Here is a 19141-nt window from a genome sequence, read left to right on the forward strand (position 1 = left end):
ATATGTGAATAAAACAGCTCTGTAATCATAAAGTTTGAGCGGATTTTGTTATGGCTTTCCGCGTGCGAAAACTTTTCGGGACCTTCAAGAAACGGGCCCCAGGACTCGAACCCGGACCGCTCGACCAGTTTTAAAAAACTTCTCATTTTCTCGAAACAGAGCAAGGTTAGTGCGAATAATAAAGAACTAATCTGGAATTTATGAGGATCATGATGCAATTAACACTGAATTCATTTAATTAGCAATGGATCAGATTACAATATTATTAAATCTCGTCCTTTATTAAATCACTTGTTTAATCACCGTGGCAAAATAATTACCTTGCGTGTAATTTGAACGTGATTCATCGCAACAAAATTGTTTGTTTTTCAAGGAATAATAACAGATTAAAAATTAGGAGCTTTTAACGGGGTATTAGGTGGGTTTTTTTTTGGGTGTGTTTGTTTAAAACCTGAATAAAATAAGACAACGCAAGGTTATCGGAATTTTGATGTCTCTGTTGCTGGTTTGTTTCATAGTAGAGAATGTATCGTGAGTTCATATTTGATCACAGCTAGCACAGTAGAGAAAGAAGTGGGCTGTGTCCATGGTTTAATTCGTGACAAGATTTCACAAGCTAGGATAATTTCCGATGCTTAATGTTCCGTTAATTGCCTGCAGACATTACGAGCCTTATCTAACAACGATCTTATGCCAAAAATCAAGATTTCTATTCTTCTTTCAAAGAATAATAACAGATTGAAAATTAGGAGCTTTTAACGGGGTATTAGGTGGTTTTTTTTGTGTGTATTTGTTTAAAACCGGACATAAAATAAGGCAACGCAAGGTTATCGGAATTTTGATGTCTCTGTTGCTGGTTTGTTTCATAGTAGAGAATGTATCGTAAGTTCATATTTGATCACAGCTAACACAGTAGAGAAAGAAGTGGGCTGTGTCCATGGTTTAATTCGTGACAAGATTTCACAAGCTAGGATAATTTCCGATGCTTAATGTTCCCTTAATTGCCTGCAGACATCACGAGCCTTATCTAACAACGATCTTACGCCAAAAATCAAGAATTCTATTCTTCTTGCAAGTTATAAATACCTTCAAAGCTTCCTCGGTGCAAATCTAGGTGACAGAACTATAAATCTCTAAATCCATTAGTGAGAGTTTGTAAGGTTTTTCAATTAGTCAGCCGACATCATAAATACTCACAGTGAAGAGGAAAATTAGTAGACTGCAGTGGTTCGCCGCGACTTTAATTTTGAAGGTAAGTTATTCGTTTTTGCCTCAGGCGCTTAAACTAAGAACTATGGTTGCTTTTTTAATCACAAGAATGGTATAAAAAGGTTCAATTTGACGAAATCTCAGTTATAATTCCACTCAACTGTGATACCCCCATCAAACTGAATGTTTAGCCGCTGCGCTCCTAATTTCTTTATAGAAGGGATAACCATTTTATCCTGAATCTGTTCTCAGCTGGTTATCTACTTTTTTGTTGTTGTTGTTCTTTTTGCTCTGTTCTGCCTTTCCTCGGCTAATTTGGAAATTCTTCTTTCTGAATACCACAGACTTCCATTCATGTTAGTCTTAAGAAATTTATAAAGCATCAAATCAATATTTTCCGTAAATGTCTTGATCTCCACAAGGACACATTAGATTTTCACGAGTTGGGTGTAGAGTGTCCTAACGGACACCACGTTAATACGGGCACCTCGTTATTACGGCCACTTTATTCTTGCTCGAACGAAAGCTCAGTCAATCATTTTCTTATTTAAAGAACCCCTTTCATACGGTCACTCCGTTAATACGGCCAAATTTTGTGACCCGTTGGTGACTGGATTAACGGGGTCTCACTGTACTAAAGAGTTTGGCCAAACTTCATCACCATTTAAATTTAATCTGAACATCTCACATAATAGACCTTAAAAATTAAGCGTTTCTTGTTTTTCCAAAAAGCGAATAACACTACCTTGTAAAATCTTGTGTTCTTTAAACCGATAAAATCTTAAACTTACTCGTAGTTCTGGTAATAAGGAAAACGAATTTTCAACGCTCAGATAGCAAACGATATCAAAAATATTCGAAGGCAGATAAGTTTTACTGAATAAAATTCGAGAGTTCTGAGTGGAGACGAACAACTTTACTGAAGGTAATTATCAAATGACCGTCCGAGCAAAAAAACATCAAATCATAACTATGATCAAATATAATTTTTCTTGCCGATAAATTGTTCTGAACAAGAATCGGGAAATCTGAGTGAGACGAAGTAGTTTGCAATTGCTGAAGAAGACAATGATCAACTGCCTGGTTGGTATATTTGGTATCCACTTCAAAAATGCACTGGTTGAAACTGTAGAAGGCAATTAACACATCATGAAGTTCAGCAAGGGTGGGGCAAAAAAGGCGTCCCATATCTAAATAACAATATTAGATATCATATATGAGAATCAGACAGATGGAGTCCAACGGAGTGGCAGGTGGGAAAGTGTTTTCCCAGGGCCGCAGCCAGACAAAAAATTATTAATGAGGCAATGTACATGAAAAAAAATGTGACTGAGACAATGCTCAAGGTTAAATTCTCGTCCTAGGTATTTTAGGGTGTTTATGATGACTATAGACAACAACAAAAATGACTGAGGAATGTACCTCGGTTAGCCCGTTACTAGTTACGGCACCGATTCCCAACAGATGTTATCACTATGATGGTGACAACTAAAGGACTAGAAGTAATATCAGAGCGTCCAATAGGCCCTTTGAACGAACTGGTCACATGGTACAGAATTTTCGTTTCGATCTTAACAATATCGATTCTTATGAACTAATCGCAAAACACATACAGAAGACGAACTTTCTGGAATGGACCGGTCTTCGTCACTCTGTACCGTTCGATTTAAGGAATGCTTTTCATAATCCAGATCATACAGCCCTAAATCCATCCTTCAAAATTGACTGCAGCCTTTTTGATGTAATTAAAAAGAAATCAGAAGACTATTACCCTCTTTTTGTCCTTAAAAAGGCTTGCTTTCCTAATAACGCGACAAAATTAAAGTGTGAATTTATTTTAACTGATGAGGCACTGAAAAAAGCTTTTTCTCTTCCCCATTCGGTTGCTTTTGAGCCATATGTCAAGGCCTTTCAGTTCAAAATATTGAACTCTATACTCTACACGAATTCCAAATTACACAAAATCGGGTACATTGCAGATTATCTATGTTCTTTCTGCAAACTTGAATCAGAAACAATGCAGCATTTCTTTTATGATTGCTCTTATTCAATTTCTTTCTGGAAAGATTTCGAAGTATATTACTTATCTTTGACAAAACAGCAGATACATCTTAATTTGAAGGATATATTAATCGGTCTTTTAACACCAGAACTTCCTTTACTTAATTATCTGTTAGTTATAGGAAAAATTTATTTATGGGCGTGTAGAAGCAATAAAGAACTTCCAAGTATACAAGGTTTTAAATCAAAAGTCAAATTAAAGTATGAGACTGAAAAATACATCTGTGCAAAAAATAATCATTTAGATATGTTTAGGAAGAAGTGGGCAATATAAATACTAGAAGTCGTTGAATAACTTAGAATATGTCAGGCTCAAATGGGTGTGACTTTGCTATGTAAACTGGTTCGTAGTGTGTGTACGTGAGTGAGTGTGAATTAGTTGTGTTAAGTCCTGTTTATTATGTATAGTAAAGTAGTAAAGTATTGTAAAGAACGTCGTGTAAATAGTTTTGTGCATTGCAATTAAAAAAAAAGGGCTGTGCAAAGGGCCTTTTAGTTATACTCACAGACAGACACGCTCTAAAACATGATTGGCCGCATGTTAAATCACATGATAAACTACTATCTGAAAAATAAATAATATGAGACTGCAATTGGTGATTCTATCGGCATAAACAACATTATGCCATGACATGGTGATTGATTATAGGAAGAGAAAATACGTCTCAAAATTAGCCGGCGGAGTTTTTCTCGATCAAAATTGTTTAACAGCGCGAATTTACGAAATCGCACCTCCGGCTGGATAAAATAGAATTAACTGTTGGTTTGTGTTACGACTGACTTTGGTTATTAACGTGGGGCTTTGGAGAACAATGTTAAAGGAAATAAAATCGAGTTGGCTCGTAAATTAATGTCCCCGGTTATCCCGCTGAATACCTAAGCCTTCTAAAGGACCGAAGTGTCAAATATCGTTCACAGACATACAGTCTCGCGGTGTCTGTTTTCACAGGACTATCGGATTTCCAAAATGGAGGTCAAAATGGAATGAAATTGAATAAACGTCATGCAGGATGCAGCCTTTCGATATTCTGACAGATTTCTTGGCGCTTGAAATCTTTGATGATGCCAAATTTTAATTTAACGCTTTTGTCAATTTTTTTGCGATAGTCTTCCTATTTCTCATAAACTCGCGGTTATGTTCCATGTTGCCATGGAAGCATTTCATGACAGAGTAAGTAATTTCGAGCGACTTTGTAGTCTTATTATTATTCACAATAATTTTTCTGTTTACAGAGCTCTCGACCATGATCAAGCTTAACCTAATCGTAATTGTATGCGTTATGGGATATGCTAACTCAGGTAAGCACTATCGTTGGTATACCGTAAACTGCCGCTTATAGGGCGCCCCGCTTATAAGCCCCTCCGTTTATAAGTCCCTCCGCTTATAAGCCCCTCCGCTTATAAGCCCCTGCGCTTATAAGCCCCTCCGCTTATAAGCCCCTACAGCTACAGGCCCATCTTCTGTAAACCAAAAATATACATCCGGTTGTAAGCCCCCTCCCGGAATAAACCCCCCTCTATCTTTCTTTGTTTTGAATTCGTTTTATTATGATGTTTTAAAGCTTATAACCAGTAAATGAAAAACTATTTCGATCAACATGTGCAGCTATAGCTCGTTTGGAAACGGTTTTTTTTTTCTGGTTGTAAGTCCCCTCGAATATGAGCCCCTCCGTTCAGTAAGCCCATCTGAAAACCCTTACGACGTTGTGTAAGCCCAGGGCTTATAAGCGGTAGTTTACGGTTGATAGATCTAATTCAGTGCATGGCAGTGCGCAGTGAGCAATGCAGTCAGTTTACCGATGGCTATGAGCTGTTTTCAGGCTGAAGAACAAATAACTGAGACTGTTTTGTAAGTTCTTCCTCGTCCGTCTCGTCTGCGCATTTTGAGGCCTTCTTTCGATTTATGAAAGGTAGCTGTTTAACCGATCAGATTGTGAGTTTGCCAAACATCTGACCAATCAACCCAAACCCAAATTGTTCTTCTTAGTGAATAAAACAGCCTCTTCCAAGGGCAGCAAAGCAGACGTACTCAGAAATTCGCAAATTGGTTTGGTTGTGTTCCTTATTTGCTGAAAGAACAGCTTGTTCGTTCTGATTGTCTTTCATTGATCAAACCGAAAATCTAAGCAGACACGATTACTTTATCGACGGTTAATGACGTAAAATATACAAAACCACTTGTACTTTGGTCTATGCAGAGCCTTTTTCTCGCATTAAAACTCTGTATTGCACATATATGTTATTTGTTCTATTTCTTGTTGGCTTCTCGCCAATCTTTGCTGTTACAGTGATAAGGGCTTCGTTAATATTTTGGTTTAAACCAGAGAGATATCACAAACCCTATCCATATATATACACTAATAAGATTCTTTTTAACCGTGTACACATAGCAAAATTGCCTTGGCATACATGTTCATGCAAGAAAAGGGTACTCGTTTGCAGACACTGAAAAGCATATTTTGGAATTGAACATTTTGAATCTGTCAACTCAAAATTGACGTGTTGTCATTCTCGTTTCGTGTTTTCTATGCCCCGTCTAAGGACATGGTAAAGCGCAAGAGCAAAAAATTAAAACCCTTATATGTCGTTGTCATCGTTCCTCGATTTCGTTTGTCCTCCATTTTGTTTCTTTCGGCTTTTATTTGCAGCTGATCCACCCTTCAAGACGTGCAAGAGGACTTGGAGAAAGGTTGGATGTTTTAAAGATTTGAAAGGAGGCCAAAGGGCTCTTAAGGAACAGTTGGTCAATATACGAGACCGTAAGAGCAAGGTGTTTCCAGTTGGTGAACCCAAACTAAGCTGGAAACATTTGACGCAGTCGTTCCACAGGTAAGCCTTGAAGAAGCCTATGGGCCTGATTCAGTTGGTATAAGGTCCCAGTGGCCCCATAATCTTGTACTTAAGTAATATACTCAAGTTTTGATTCGTTAATAAAAATTGGAAACGTAACAAATGCTTACGAAGATTTGCACATAATGTAAGTTGTTCCCTCGTTGTCTCAACCGGCCACTAAATTAGACATCCCTCCAAAACTTACCCTGTCAAATCTCGAAGGATGTTGTACAATTGAAGCGATATTCCAGCAGTTAAGGTGATAATCTAGTCTTGTTGTAGCAGTCTCTAATCAGGGTTCTTGGTTACCTCGACCGAACCCTAAGCTGGACTATGTATTGCAACAGTTTCCAGAACTCTTGGTTCTCGTTTGCGAGATAGGAGGAGAGGAGTATCTACGTAACATGCATACTTTGGCTTGTCAAGCGATGGCCCCTTTGAAAGGTGTTACGTGACGAGTTTTAAGAAAGTGTCAATATAAATGGCTGCACAGATAACAGAGTACCATTAATAAGGTACTAATGTTTCCCTGTTTTTTAGTCTTGCCTGCCTGTGCGCTGAAAAAGCGCGCGAAAAAGGTTACGGCGTGTTTGGTCTTCAATTTTACGGCGAGTGTTGGGGCCAAGTAAATGGAACAGAGACGTACTCCATGTTTGGTGCCGCGAAGCATACAAGTTGTGTCATGGATTATGTTTATACAGACAACAAAATCAGTGGACTGAAGCACTGCGACATCTTATCCGAGCAGGAGTGCGTTGGAGTACACAGCACGAATTATGTGTACCGTCTGGACGAAGGCATGTCTTTATGGCTAATTGTTAACAAACGTATTGTTTCTTAAATTTCTCCACTATTTTTAATTTGGGCTGAAATTTAGAACAGACCGAGATCCAATTTCCCGATATTTTTTCCTTTTTGCGTTTAGTATTTGAGTCATATAACTGCACTTTTTTTTTTATAAGAATCTTTTTTATAAAAACATTAGAATTGAGGCTGAAATTGGCGAAATTTTGAAAACATGTTCAGAAGATACTTAACGCTGGGATTATGTTAAGGACACTTTTTCGTGCATGTTGATGGAAAGTTAAATACAATAAAATCACTAAATGGTTTACTATCACATTGTAAAGTATAGCTCGCCATATAACACGATACAGACACCATACAGTTCTGTTTGATCATATCGTCCAATAAGTGGCCACACCCGTTTTATTTAATAAAAGAATGTACGCAAGAATACAGCCCAAAGTCGCCAGAAAATACGATAACACAACCTTATGCAAGAAAGAGTGTATAAGTCCAGTATTGATCAGTGATACAGTACCAGGAAGCAAGGATATTAGAAGATTGGAAAGTAGAGAATTAACTCTTAAATTTGGAGTGCTGGAAATCGATGCAAGTATTTCCTTCTCAGTGTAGACCTCTAGGTCGTGGGTTCGAATCCCTCCGAGGTTAAAGAATGTTTCTTTACTTCTTGTGTTACCCCATTTCCTTTCGAAAGACGCTCAGAAAGAAACATGTAAGTTGATTTCCATCACCTCAAATTACTTAAGAGTTAATTCGTTAACTCTAGTATTGTTCAGCCCTGCTTCTACAGATTCACTTTACACGCTCCTCTTCTTCTCTTACCGCCTTCCTAGACCCAGGCTCACCCGGCGATGGAGGATGGAGTGAATGGGGAGAATGGAGTAAGTGTGACAAGTGGTGTGGGACTGGAAAGAAGAGTAGGGAGCGAACCTGCACAAACCCCCCTCCAGAAAACGGTGGCAAGGGCTGTGAAGGACCTCACAAGGAAACTGTCAGTTGCAAGCGGATTGACTGTCGTAAGTGAGAGGAAAAGTTTAATTTGATGCATTATTTATTTCGTCATTCCTGCTCTTCGGTGGCTAACCTTCAAGAGCCCACCATGAGATGACCACAAATATAAAGTACCGACCTCATGATCGGAGTCTTCGCACCCCTTGACCAGCAGTGGGGAAGCGAGAGATCCTAGAAAGTTCCGAGTTGAAGTCCGAAGATAGCAGAATTCCGGTTAAATTGCGCGTTCTGTGTTACTTTGTCATACATATTCTAAATCGAGTTAACTATTTTTTTCTTTCCCGACCTATTTCACTGTTTTTTAAACCAGTTAAAATCGATCCTGCAGAGGAACTCTTGAGAATCACTCATTTCGTCAAATGACGACCTGCACCGTTTACGAGGTTCTTTGTAACTGGCCAAACGAAACAATAGATTATGACACAAACAATGCCCTGAGGCGTAAGAACAAAAGAGGTACAGGTTAACTGTTCGTAAAGCTTGAGGAGTAAGGAACAGATGGCAGAATTTCGGAAACTCGCTTCTCAAACTCATTAATTATTCATCAAGGTAAAACACCCGGTCTTAATTAGCATAGAGTTCAACGATTTTACTTTTGCGTGTGCTCCTTAGTTTTTGTTTAGTTTGAGAAGAAATATCAAACACTCGAGACAGTGTTTCATCGGCTATCCAAACACCTCGAATTTCGTCACAAATACTCCACTACGCGTCGTATTTAGGCTTGCAGGTTGCAAAATTCTTCAGCTCGCTTCCCGAAAAAAAACTTAAAAATGCAAACTCGCCCAATAAATGCGCAGTTGAACAGATAATGAGAATGACAATGACAATGACAATGACAATGACAATGGTATGTTTGACGAGGCTACAAGGCTACGCATAATCTAATCCACCTTAGTCCCTCCGTTGTTCCCCTCGTGCGCGAAAGCGTTAGAACGACTCGAGCACCTGCCACTAACTTTCCTATCTTTGTACCCAAGAGATGTAGAACTACAACATATCAGAAATCTTTTTTTATTAGAACAACCAGAATCTGGAACTTACTCACCGGCAGAAGGGACTTAGCTAATGCTACTCTTACTAGTTTCAAATCTCTTCTTCATGACTACTTCTCTCGTGCTGTCAGAATGAACTACAATCCGGACAATCCTCGAACGTTTAAAACCATCCGTTTGAATTGCAACTCCACAAGATTTCTAGACGTACCAATAATGTGCTGCACGTAATGTGGTTTTTCTTTCTTTCTTTTTACATATATCCTATTTCTGGGCCCGCAGTAATTGGATACTTAATAGCTGTTGCGATGTCCCTGCCAAACCTCTACATATTGATTGTAATGTGTTCTTTTTTTTTTTTTGTATCATAAAGGCAAAGCTAATAAAATCAAATAAATAAAATAAAGCATGACCATGACAATGGCAACGACAACGACAACGACAACGACAACGACAACGACAACGACAACGACAACGACAACGACAACGACAACGACAACGACAACGACAACGACAACGACAACGACAACGACAATGACAATGACGATGATGACAATGACAAAACAATGACAATGACAACGACAATTGCAATGATCATGATCTTTAAACAGAGTGCATACGTCACACAAATGGTTTTCAGAACGGCCCTGCGTTACAAAAAATGGTCTAAAAAGTGGTACGAAAACCTCAAAACTATAGAACTATAAAAAGCTACAAAAACAAGAGAAATTACAATATACAGGTTAAAAGTGGCAGATTGCATAAGTAAGGTCTCCTAACTTCATCTTACAACGCCCAAAAACCATTTCAATCATACAAAGTTCTCCCCGCGTCATGCAGACCCTCCGACGTAACATTTGGATGCTTTTATTCCATAAGCTATTGACGGTGGCTTCACTCCATGGAAACCAGTTTCAGAATGCAGCAAGACCTGTGGTGGTGGCACACAAAAGTTTGTTCGACACTGCACTAATCCCCCTCCTCAGTTCGGAGGAAAAGACTGCATTGGACCCAAGGAGAAAGTTGAACTTTGCAACGATTTTGAATGTGAGTAAAGTAGCTAACCTTAATTGTTTATGAACTGATTTCGTAACCGACGTTAGCTTTTCCCAAGACAGTGTGGCCATTCTACGGACACAGACGTCATTTTTTCCAAGTCTGTTTGATCATTCCATATCTACACTAATTTTCAGGTCCCATTCCATGTGTCAAGGCCATAGATCTCGGAGTGATCCTGGACGCAACGAACAGCGTTGGAGGTTTCAACTTCAACCTCTCCAAGAAGTTTGCCATAGCCCTAGTGAACTCGATGACGATCGCTCCTGGTGCGTCCCACCTGGCACTCATGGTGTACAATATTCACCCCACTATGCTAGTAAGTTTTAATGAAGCAGACAAGCAAGATCCCTCTGTTATCAAAGGCATTTTACAACGGACCCAGGGGTTAAAAGGAAAAACCTTTACTGACAGAGCGATCAAGTTGGCCGGTGAAGTCATGTTTACTAGCGCGGGAGGCGAGCGACCTGATAAAGCAGACGTCCTTATAATACTAACAGATGGACGAACCAATAAAGACAGTGAACCATACGATGTTGTCAACCAGCCACTCAGGGTGGGTATATTCATTTTCACGGATTAGTTTAAGCGTAAGTATTTAAACGGTTACTCAATCCCAAGAAAAGTGTTGCATGCAGTGTATCTTTGGTAGGTATGTTAAAAAAAAAGGTATTATCATCGCTTTGTCGGGCATTGTGGCGCATTTTGCTGGTTAAAATGGAGAATTTTGCGTGATAGTTGACTCGGGGCCAGAGTCAACCATTTAAACAACAAGAGTGCTTCCGTCGAGGAACTATCGGCTGATAGTTGCCCCGCGGAAATTTGATGTTCTTAAAACAAATATCGGCCCGAGAGGCGAAGCTTCGAGGGAAAATATGCTAGTTTCAAGAGCATCAAATTTCCAAGGGGCAACTATCAGACCGACAGTTCCGAGACATAAACACTCTATTGTCTTTATTGTTCACCACTAAATTTTCTCCCGCGCGCCAGTTCAAAAATCATATTGAATTTTTCAACTTCTTTACATGAAAGCCGTGAAAGCCAAATGTAAAATTTGAAAAAGAAAACAAATAAAAACCCTTTTAATACAATTTCAATTGTTCACTTTCTATAAGCCCGCTTTGTTTACAGTAATATTTTCACGGTCGAGTAGTATCCATCCGGGTATTTTCCTCGGACGGGCACTATGGGTTGACAGTGTCTCTCCGCGGATGAACACTATCGCGTCACGTGATCAACTTAAACCAATAAGAATCAGAGAAAATTAAGTGGTGAACTATAACACGCGATAGAAATCTTGTTTTAATAGATAATGAGTAGCGTGGCCAATCAGAGAACGGCACTCGTGATAGAACGCAAGTAGATTTATACTAAAACTCGATAGAAACACGGTACATGCTTTTTATTTCTTAAATACAGTTTATTTGCGCGGGCATAAATATGGTTTGGGCCCAAGCTCTGAGTCTAAGTCGGGCTTAAAGCATATTTATGCCAAGAACATAAACTCTATTGTTTTATCATCATCTGTCAAAAATGGTAAAGCTTCTCGACCTCCCCATATGAAACTTTGTTTAGTACACCTTCTCCTTGAGAATCAGGCTCTTTGCAGCCGTTACTTCGATCGTAACGCAATGGTTCTATCTAGCTTATAGGAGAACTTTGTGTCTGAAAAGGTATGAAGGTAACTAGTCCTTAATCAACAGAAGAAATTCAGAATGATTAACTTCTCAAAATCATTAATAATTCATCAAGTTTAAACAAAGGAAATTAGAACCGTGACGGTGTTTAGATATCTGATCTGAATTAGGATAGATTTCTACCATTCTATTTGTCCGTTTTCTCCTTAGTTTTAGTTTCAATTCAGAAGATATATCAAACACTCAAGACACTGTTTGACCACATTTCCAAACATCTCAAATGTCGTCAAAAATACTCCGCTGCGCGTCGTATTTTCAACTCTCTTCTCGGTCTTTGAAAATGTGGTCAAACACGGTCTTTCGTATTTGATACATCACTTAGTCGCTAACAATTGTCAAACGGAAAGTCTTAGATAACCTATCTAAGCCCCACTATCAACATAAAGCTTCCCTAAGTGTTCTTCCTAATCGTTTATACGTCTATTTAGGAGAATAGCTTTAAATATCAGTTTCTCCGAACTGGTCACTTGTGGCTAGTAAACGTTACTTTGTTTAGAGGACAACGGGTAAAGGTGCAGCCTCGAGCTCGCGGCTCGGTTTAGCTGTGCCTAAACTCTTTGAATCTACGTGGGTTGACTATTGAAGAGTTTTCTTCTACACAGGCGAAAGGTGTCAAAGTCATCGCAGTCGGAGTCGGTAAGAGGATCTTCAAAGAAGAGTTGAAAAAGATCGCCCTGGGTAAAGAAGAAAACGTTTTCCAGATTTCGGATTTCGACAAACTGTCCAAGGAGCTGTTGCAGCCTATTATCGACATGTCATGTCCGGCTGGGCATTGTAAGTAAACGCAATCACTCTCTTGAGAATACATCGCTGGGAATTACTTCTCTTCATTAATTAATCGGTTTTGTTTCCTTTTTGCGCAAAAACAAAAGCAGTATTTGTTCTCCTTTTTTTTTTTTTTCAGGAGCACTTATGACCTTCATAGAACAGACGGAAAAAGCCACATCTCTATTGTGAAAGAAGAGTCTGTCTTAACTAATTAGAGGATTTAGCAAAATTAAGAAGGTTAAAAGGAGAAATAAATTTTAAAAAAGGATATTAACGCTGAGAAACGTTCTTGTTTATGGTAATTACGGCTTTAAACGCAGTTGAACCAAACTAATTAATGGACAAGGTAGCGTGTGTCCTCGTTCCCATTTTCGCGCGCAATAATGAGACATCAATGAAGGGTAACCTAGCTTAAAGTTGGTTCTTCGTTCTTACTTCGACAATCAACGTTTGCCCTAGTATGACTAGGAACGTTTCTCTCTATCATCGTCGCCAAGAGACCATCGTCTGTTGTGGCTGCTTGATTGCTTAGTGGCTGAATGAAAGGCACCTCGGATATCGCCATGAACTGGTACTTGATTTCCTGTCTGTCCTGGTTCATGCGTGCATCGTATCACAGGCGTTTACTTAATGCGTGGACATCACCTGCTTTTGTTGCGTTTGCCATGGCTCGTTTGTCTGTTGAGAAAAAGCTGCTTCAGAACATCAATATATTGCGCTAACTCAAAGTTATCGCGTTGTTGTAATGTTCAATCAGAATTCCTCTCTATCGTCGATGCTTTCTGTACCCGAATCGTTGCACACTTTCTCCAAGTCTTCCAAAAGTTTTGGGCAAGTTCTTATGAGGTGACTCTGGGCGCCACATTTGTGACAAACCCTTTCGTTGCGCCTTGCATATGGACATTTCTTCATTCTATGTCCATTTTCGTTACAGTTGTAACACAGACTCGTGTACTTTCGCGCGCCTTTTTTGATTCGACACTTGCGCGACAGGCCTCTCACATTTCCTCCGTCTGGCGATGTCACAAACACAGCGATCTTGCCTCTTTCTGAGCTGACTGTTTTGAACTGAACTTTTTCTCCTTCCTGGAGGCTTCGGTATCCTTTAGACTTGATAGCGCTCTGAAAAATAGAACGGTTAACTAATTAATGAAACAGACTTTGTTGAAAAAGATTGCAGCAATAGTTTTCGAATGGACTACGATTAATGAAACAAGGGAACTTTCCATTCGATCCAAAATGCCAGAACTTTCGAAGCGGAGGAATATAGAAGGGTCATTTCTTGGGAAAGGTTCCTGAGAATCCGAAAATTGATAAATTTACGAAATATTAACCATTTAACGGAAATTCGAAGAGCAAAATTAAATTGAACGGGAATTCGCGGGAAAAAAAGTTGGAAAATTTGAGTATGCCTCGCGGTAAGATGCATGAAAATACTTTTCCATTCCCCACTAGGAATTTTCGGAAATTAAATGAAATGCAAAGCGACCAAGGATTGGAACTTCCGTGTGGTCGTGCTTTCAATAGCGTGTGTTGCGTCCTGTCATGCAGGTTTAGGAGAAAAATAGAGACTGTCTTTGGCATATTCGGACTATTCTGCCTTCATATTGTGGCTACTAAGAGAAAACTCATTTCTTATATATATTTTGTGGAACTCGGTGTCAACATGTTCTGGCCGCATGAACTTACTAGACTGATATTAGGTATAGCGAGCCTATCAAAACTGCCAAGGGCAAGAAAACGTGCAGTCCTCTATAAAGCGCGGGAAATCGTATGTGAGTCAAGTCACGATTGTTTTGTGTTTATTAAAGAGACAGCAAAAAAGCTCTCTGTTCTCCAATATAACAAGCAATGGGCAGTCAAAGCTGAAACCGGAAGGATTACCTTTTCACCAAACTTAGTTATCTCGTTTAAAGCAAAACTTCTTTTCGGATAAATGACGCCGAGAAACTCATCTGTAATTCTCATTGCAGTGAGTACGTGTAAAGAGGAAGGATACTGGTACAGTTATTCTCCTTGAGGGAATGAAAACATTTGGGGTTAGTTTACGAAAATCAAAATCAATGAGTCGCTGTAGACGTCAGCAAAAGAAAGGTTCAACGTGCTTAGACTTTCAGAAATTAAACAAATACCGCCAAATAGGAGGCAAAAATAATATTCAGGTTTATTTATGGTAGAGAGGGACATTAGAAGAAAACTAAGAAAATGTGTATTGATTCTCGTGTTACTGATGATATTATCTTAGTTCTACTAAAAGTTGATCAAGCCGGTCTGTTTTCATACCGTGTATTTGTTAGCGTTAATTGCGATAAAAAAAGGTCCAAATATTGTTTTTGCTTTGATCCATGAATGCGTTTTCGACTTTTTTCGGGCTTATTTTCGGTAAACTGACTCGCTCAATAAGCGATTAACATAGGCGATCTTGAACTATGAAAGTTTTTCGCCCGATGAACCAGGAATACCCTTTTTTAAAATAACAAAATAACGAACCCCGCTGAAACATTCTCTTTTTGTTTCTTGTGAACAAAGCTGCAAATAATCTTCGCCTTGCTGAAAAAAAATATTGACTAAAATTGAATTATCAGATCGATCAGGTGCTATTCTGAAGAGAATAACAATAGAATGAAGCTATTGTATAAACCAAATTAAAATTGAAAGCGTGTATTTCATTAAAAATGTCGGTCGAAATACATACAGAAGAAGCTAGAATACCAGCAAAATCTGTGTTCAAGAATTGGGGAGAACAAGCAGATATGTTGAATAGCGTTAAATATTTCTACCACAACAGATGAAAAATATTCAAAAGGAAAATCGTCATTAAACCACAAAACTATAAAAATTAAGAATACGAGTTGTCTAATTATTTTTATGTTACAAAAGTAAATTTGACAGGCCACTGACAACAACAAAAGTTCATCAAACATGTCAAAATTCCATTGAAAAAACCATGCTACAATATGGCACGTGGCGCTATTTTTTTCCAAGCGAACTCACCGGCACTGAAGGAACCATCGCACGGTGATTCGATCGATGAATAATTAATCATTTAAGGTGCTTTCCACAAACACAGAATAAGTTTTGAGTAATACTCGCATACCGCAAGAACAACCAAGAACGCTGGCGGTGTATGATGAAACACCAAAACAAAACATTCAACCAAAAAGGTTAAGTTTATCTAACTCGATTAAACCCTTCACATTTTTTGTGTCTTACCTGGTGAACGAAAACGTCCCCTTGAGCGTCGTCCCTTGTGATGAAACCAAACCCTTTGACAAGATTAAACCACTTTACCGAGCCCGTAATTAGCTCGCCTTCGTCAATCTTTTCCCCTTCTAAAAACGGCAGTCAAGCGAAAAACTACTTTGGTTAGTACAGTTAGTATGACTGAAGAATTCTTCAGTTAACAAACTCTGAGTTCCTTTGTTTGCTAGAAAGTCTTAGAGAGCTGGTCCCAAATTAGTAAGCTAGCGAAACTCGATACAACACGCATTTATTACGCGGAGTTCGAACTAGACTCGTAAAAATAAACCTTTACCAAACGAAACTCTCCAGTATTCAGATCTCAGTTGGAAATCTAAAAGAACTTTTAAAGAATCGTTTGTCTGCCCTGCAAAGCCGCGAACAAATACTCTTCGCGATAACGCGATTTAATTTGAAGAAACTGCATCTCGGTTTAAATAATGATTCAGATTTTAAATCAAAGGAAAGCTTTACGAAAATGGACGCGGGGAAACTGCAAAAATGTAATTCTCTAACAACATAAACAATACCTGACATTTGAGTTGAGAACTTCGTCACAAACACTGAGAGCACTCTTTGCCCGGCTTTGAGGAGCAATTTTACCTGTGAGCAAATTTAGAATTTATACAACCGCAGCCTAAATTTCCATTCAGTCAGCCCGACTTGCTGTCACACAAGCCTCGAGGGAAGGAGTTATTTTGAAATAACCATACTTATCTATTAGTACAATGTGGTATATTTAATAACTCGAAACCTAAGGCTTGCTTTGAACTCTGAGCCAATCAGATGGCTTGTACATGCTCCCTAATTGATCTTATTTTAGCGTCATGAAGGTAAGTCTGTCAACAGTAATATAAAAGAATAGCTGATTTATCTTGAGCCTTTTGAAATCTTGCGTTCTATTGGCTTCATCGGATTCCGGTTTAGACCACGGCACCACCAATTATTCAAAGTCTATTGAATATTATTTCATAGTTATTTCAAAGTCGTTCTGTTTTCGCTCACAGTAAATATTGTTTTCAAAAACCAAGATGCTATAAGACAATGGCAACAGTGAGAAAACTGTACGAACGAATACTGACAAAAACAATTAAATAATAGATTCTAGCTCAGCGAAGAATCAATGGGTAGATATCTATTCACCGTCAAAACTGATTAAAGCGATATCAAAAAATATAAAGAAAAATTGACATGGTCACCGGTGGTTTACAATTTTCAACATACATTCTTCCGTTATACATGCACAAGTAATGGTGTCTGCCCCTTTTCTATACTGAGAGGTGAAATACGCAGAAAATTCAATGGTTTGAACATATCAGACAAAGAAAATTTTGCCGCGAGAAAACAGCTGTTACTTGCCATCCTTCATTCAGATTATATAAATTGATTACAATGAACAACGGCCAATATAATTTACCATTCTTTGCCCCCTTTTTTTCCTGAATAAAGAAATCGTCGCCAATAAATTATTAATTTTCAATTGGTCTGTCCGTTGTGCTGTCAGATAAGAGATTTTTTTTTTACAATGGTGTTGCGGCTATTTCGTGTTTTCCACATTTCGTGTTTTCTTTGTGCCTTCTTTTTGTTCCGTATGTTAATGTATTTTTCACATTCTGCATGCTTTTTTTTCTCGCGTCGTATGTAAATTTCGTGGCGTATATATTTGTGTTATCCTTTCATGTTCATTTAGTGCTAGTTCAACTTCCGGTACACTTGCATCTTCTTGGTTCCCTGAACCCCATTGCCAGCATTTTGGTAAGCCGTTTAGTTTATCGTCTGTTTTGTATTTTCCTCTTACTTTTCTCCCGTCTTCGGTTATTTATTTGTAGTAATTCGTTTTCTGTTTATCTTTAGGAATTTATCTTCCTCCTACGGAGTGTCAAATAAATTTGCTGGACTAATTGAAACTCGCTTTAAGTTGTGTCTGAAGTCGGCCCTCTGTCTCTTCAAATTGTTCAGTACATTCTTTTTTGTAGTAGGACCTAGCTAAGGCTGGGAGAGCCAAATTTTTTTTAACATGCTTGGAACGTATATTAAAAGGCTAAGATCGGGGCGAAAACTGAATTTTTTGCCAATTGCTGAGAAAATAACCAATTAATGCAGGAACAGAATTATAAATCAATCGTATTCAAATCCAGTTGGAAGTATTTTAGTCCTGAACGTAGCGACATGACCATGTATGACTTCAATGTATTTAACAATGATTTACCGTGCATTTTGGCAACTTTCAGGCTCAAATCCTCGAAGAATTTGGAGCGTCAAGCTTCAGCACAAAATAAGATGTTCTTGCAAAAATAGAGTACAGTGTAAAGCATGACCTCCATCACGGTACACTGAAGACATTTTAAAAACGGAATACAAACACAAAGACCGGTACAAAAATTTCGAACTCGAAAATAACACCTGCAACACGTTTGCCCAGAGCGCGCTTTTCCAGTACATTTGCATAGTGTTAGGAATTTTGCTGACGGCGTTTAACAGACGGATGGATGAAAAAATAAAACCCGTGTCGTCAATGCTAAATGCAGAATTGTGTTTCACCAAGTAGGGGATAGGAGAATTTCTAAACCACCTCCAAAGACAGAGATGGTGGACCAGAGGTGGCAGGCAACAAGTTCGTTTTTCCTATCATGTCAGTATCATGTTAGGGAGCTTAAGCCTGATAATGGCGACGCCACGGACAGCGGCTAGCAAAAAAGGGATTTAGATTTTACCCTCCAATTTCGGTCTAAAAACCTGCTCAAACAAAATATGTATCACCAGCAATCAATTTCAAAGGGAAGACGAAAAACTAGCCGTCGCTCCAAAATGCTTAAAGCTTGGCAATTCCCGTTGTTGTTTTGCAAAAGAAGGCTACGAAATGCACAATGATTTCTAATGCACGTGCCAAGCCATTGTTCTGCTCAGTTAACTTTTTGATTGCTGACTTTCTAGTTGCCGTTACCGTCGTGGTTTGCTTACGGTTTCTAATAACTAGCCAACTTCCAGATGTAGCAGTGTGAAGTGATCATGCCAGCCGAGTAATCCTGCTTAAATTAACAGTGCCTTGGAATGAGAACTTTGGAAGTGCAAGAGATCTGAGAAACAGGAATCACGAGGAGCTGACTGGCGTTCGCAGAGAGGCTGGCTGGACTCCAGAGCATTGTCACCTTGCCGTCAGTTGCCGTGGTTATGTTATCTTACAACTGGAAAACGTGACGCGGTGGGTTTGAATTTAACATTCGAGAATGAAAGCATCGGTGGCTTTTCTACAATAGGTGACAGAGAGGGCTTCGTATTTATTGATTGAAGAGAGACGATGAAGCGCGGTTAGGCTTGTAATGGCCGAATTTATACTAGGGACGAATTATCCGTCCGAGATGAATTAGTCGACAGAGACGGGAAATTTGTCTGCCTGAGAAGGATTAACCGCCCAAGTACAAATCCGGAGTTTACACGAATTATGCGGCCAAATTCGTCTTCAACTGA

General features: G+C 38.9%; 2 protein-coding genes across 2 annotated transcripts; one reads left to right on the forward strand and one right to left on the reverse strand.

The window, feature by feature from the left end:
* The first annotated feature begins 770 nt into the window (after nucleotides 1-770).
* LOC145480894 (coadhesin-like) lies at nucleotides 771-12719 on the forward strand. Its single transcript, XM_081459232.1, has 9 exons — nucleotides 771-1252; nucleotides 4504-4569; nucleotides 5919-6099; nucleotides 6643-6899; nucleotides 7743-7925; nucleotides 9792-9959; nucleotides 10106-10524; nucleotides 12268-12439; nucleotides 12570-12719. Coding segments are annotated over exons 2-9 (1437 nt in total). The 5' UTR covers nucleotides 771-1252; nucleotides 4504-4514; the 3' UTR covers nucleotides 12572-12719.
* A 130-nt stretch (nucleotides 12720-12849) lies between these two features.
* On the reverse strand, nucleotides 12850-18469 carry LOC145480890 (uncharacterized). The gene is made up of 3 exons (XM_081459226.1): nucleotides 16204-18469; nucleotides 15647-15765; nucleotides 12850-13555 (listed from the first exon to the last, which is right to left on the reverse strand). The coding sequence occupies exons 1-3, from the start codon at nucleotides 16208-16210 to the stop codon at nucleotides 13187-13189; spliced, it is 495 nt and encodes a 164-aa protein (XP_081315352.1). The 5' UTR covers nucleotides 16211-18469; the 3' UTR covers nucleotides 12850-13186.
* Between the last annotated feature and the right edge of the window lie 672 nt (nucleotides 18470-19141).

Source organism: Orbicella franksi, chromosome 3 (assembly GCF_964199315.1).
Source record: "Orbicella franksi chromosome 3, jaOrbFran1.1, whole genome shotgun sequence".
In the NCBI taxonomy this organism is placed as follows: Eukaryota; Metazoa; Cnidaria; class Anthozoa; order Scleractinia; family Merulinidae; genus Orbicella; species Orbicella franksi.

Excerpts from the sequence above, each read along its gene's own strand:
- LOC145480894 (XM_081459232.1), top strand. The coding sequence starts at position 4,515 with ATGATCAAGCTTAACCTAATCGTAATTGTATGCGTTATGGGATATGCT. Across the intron at positions 6,100-6,642 it reads TTGACGCAGTCGTTCCACAG|TCTTGCCTGCCTGTGCGCTG; the intron begins GTAAGCCTTGAA and ends CCTGTTTTTTAG. Across the intron at positions 6,900-7,742 it reads TGTGTACCGTCTGGACGAAG|ACCCAGGCTCACCCGGCGAT; the intron begins GCATGTCTTTAT and ends CCGCCTTCCTAG.
- LOC145480890 (XM_081459226.1), bottom strand. Across the intron at positions 13,556-15,646 it reads GGGACGTTTTCGTTCACCAG|AGCGCTATCAAGTCTAAAGG; the intron begins GTAAGACACAAA and ends TCTATTTTTCAG.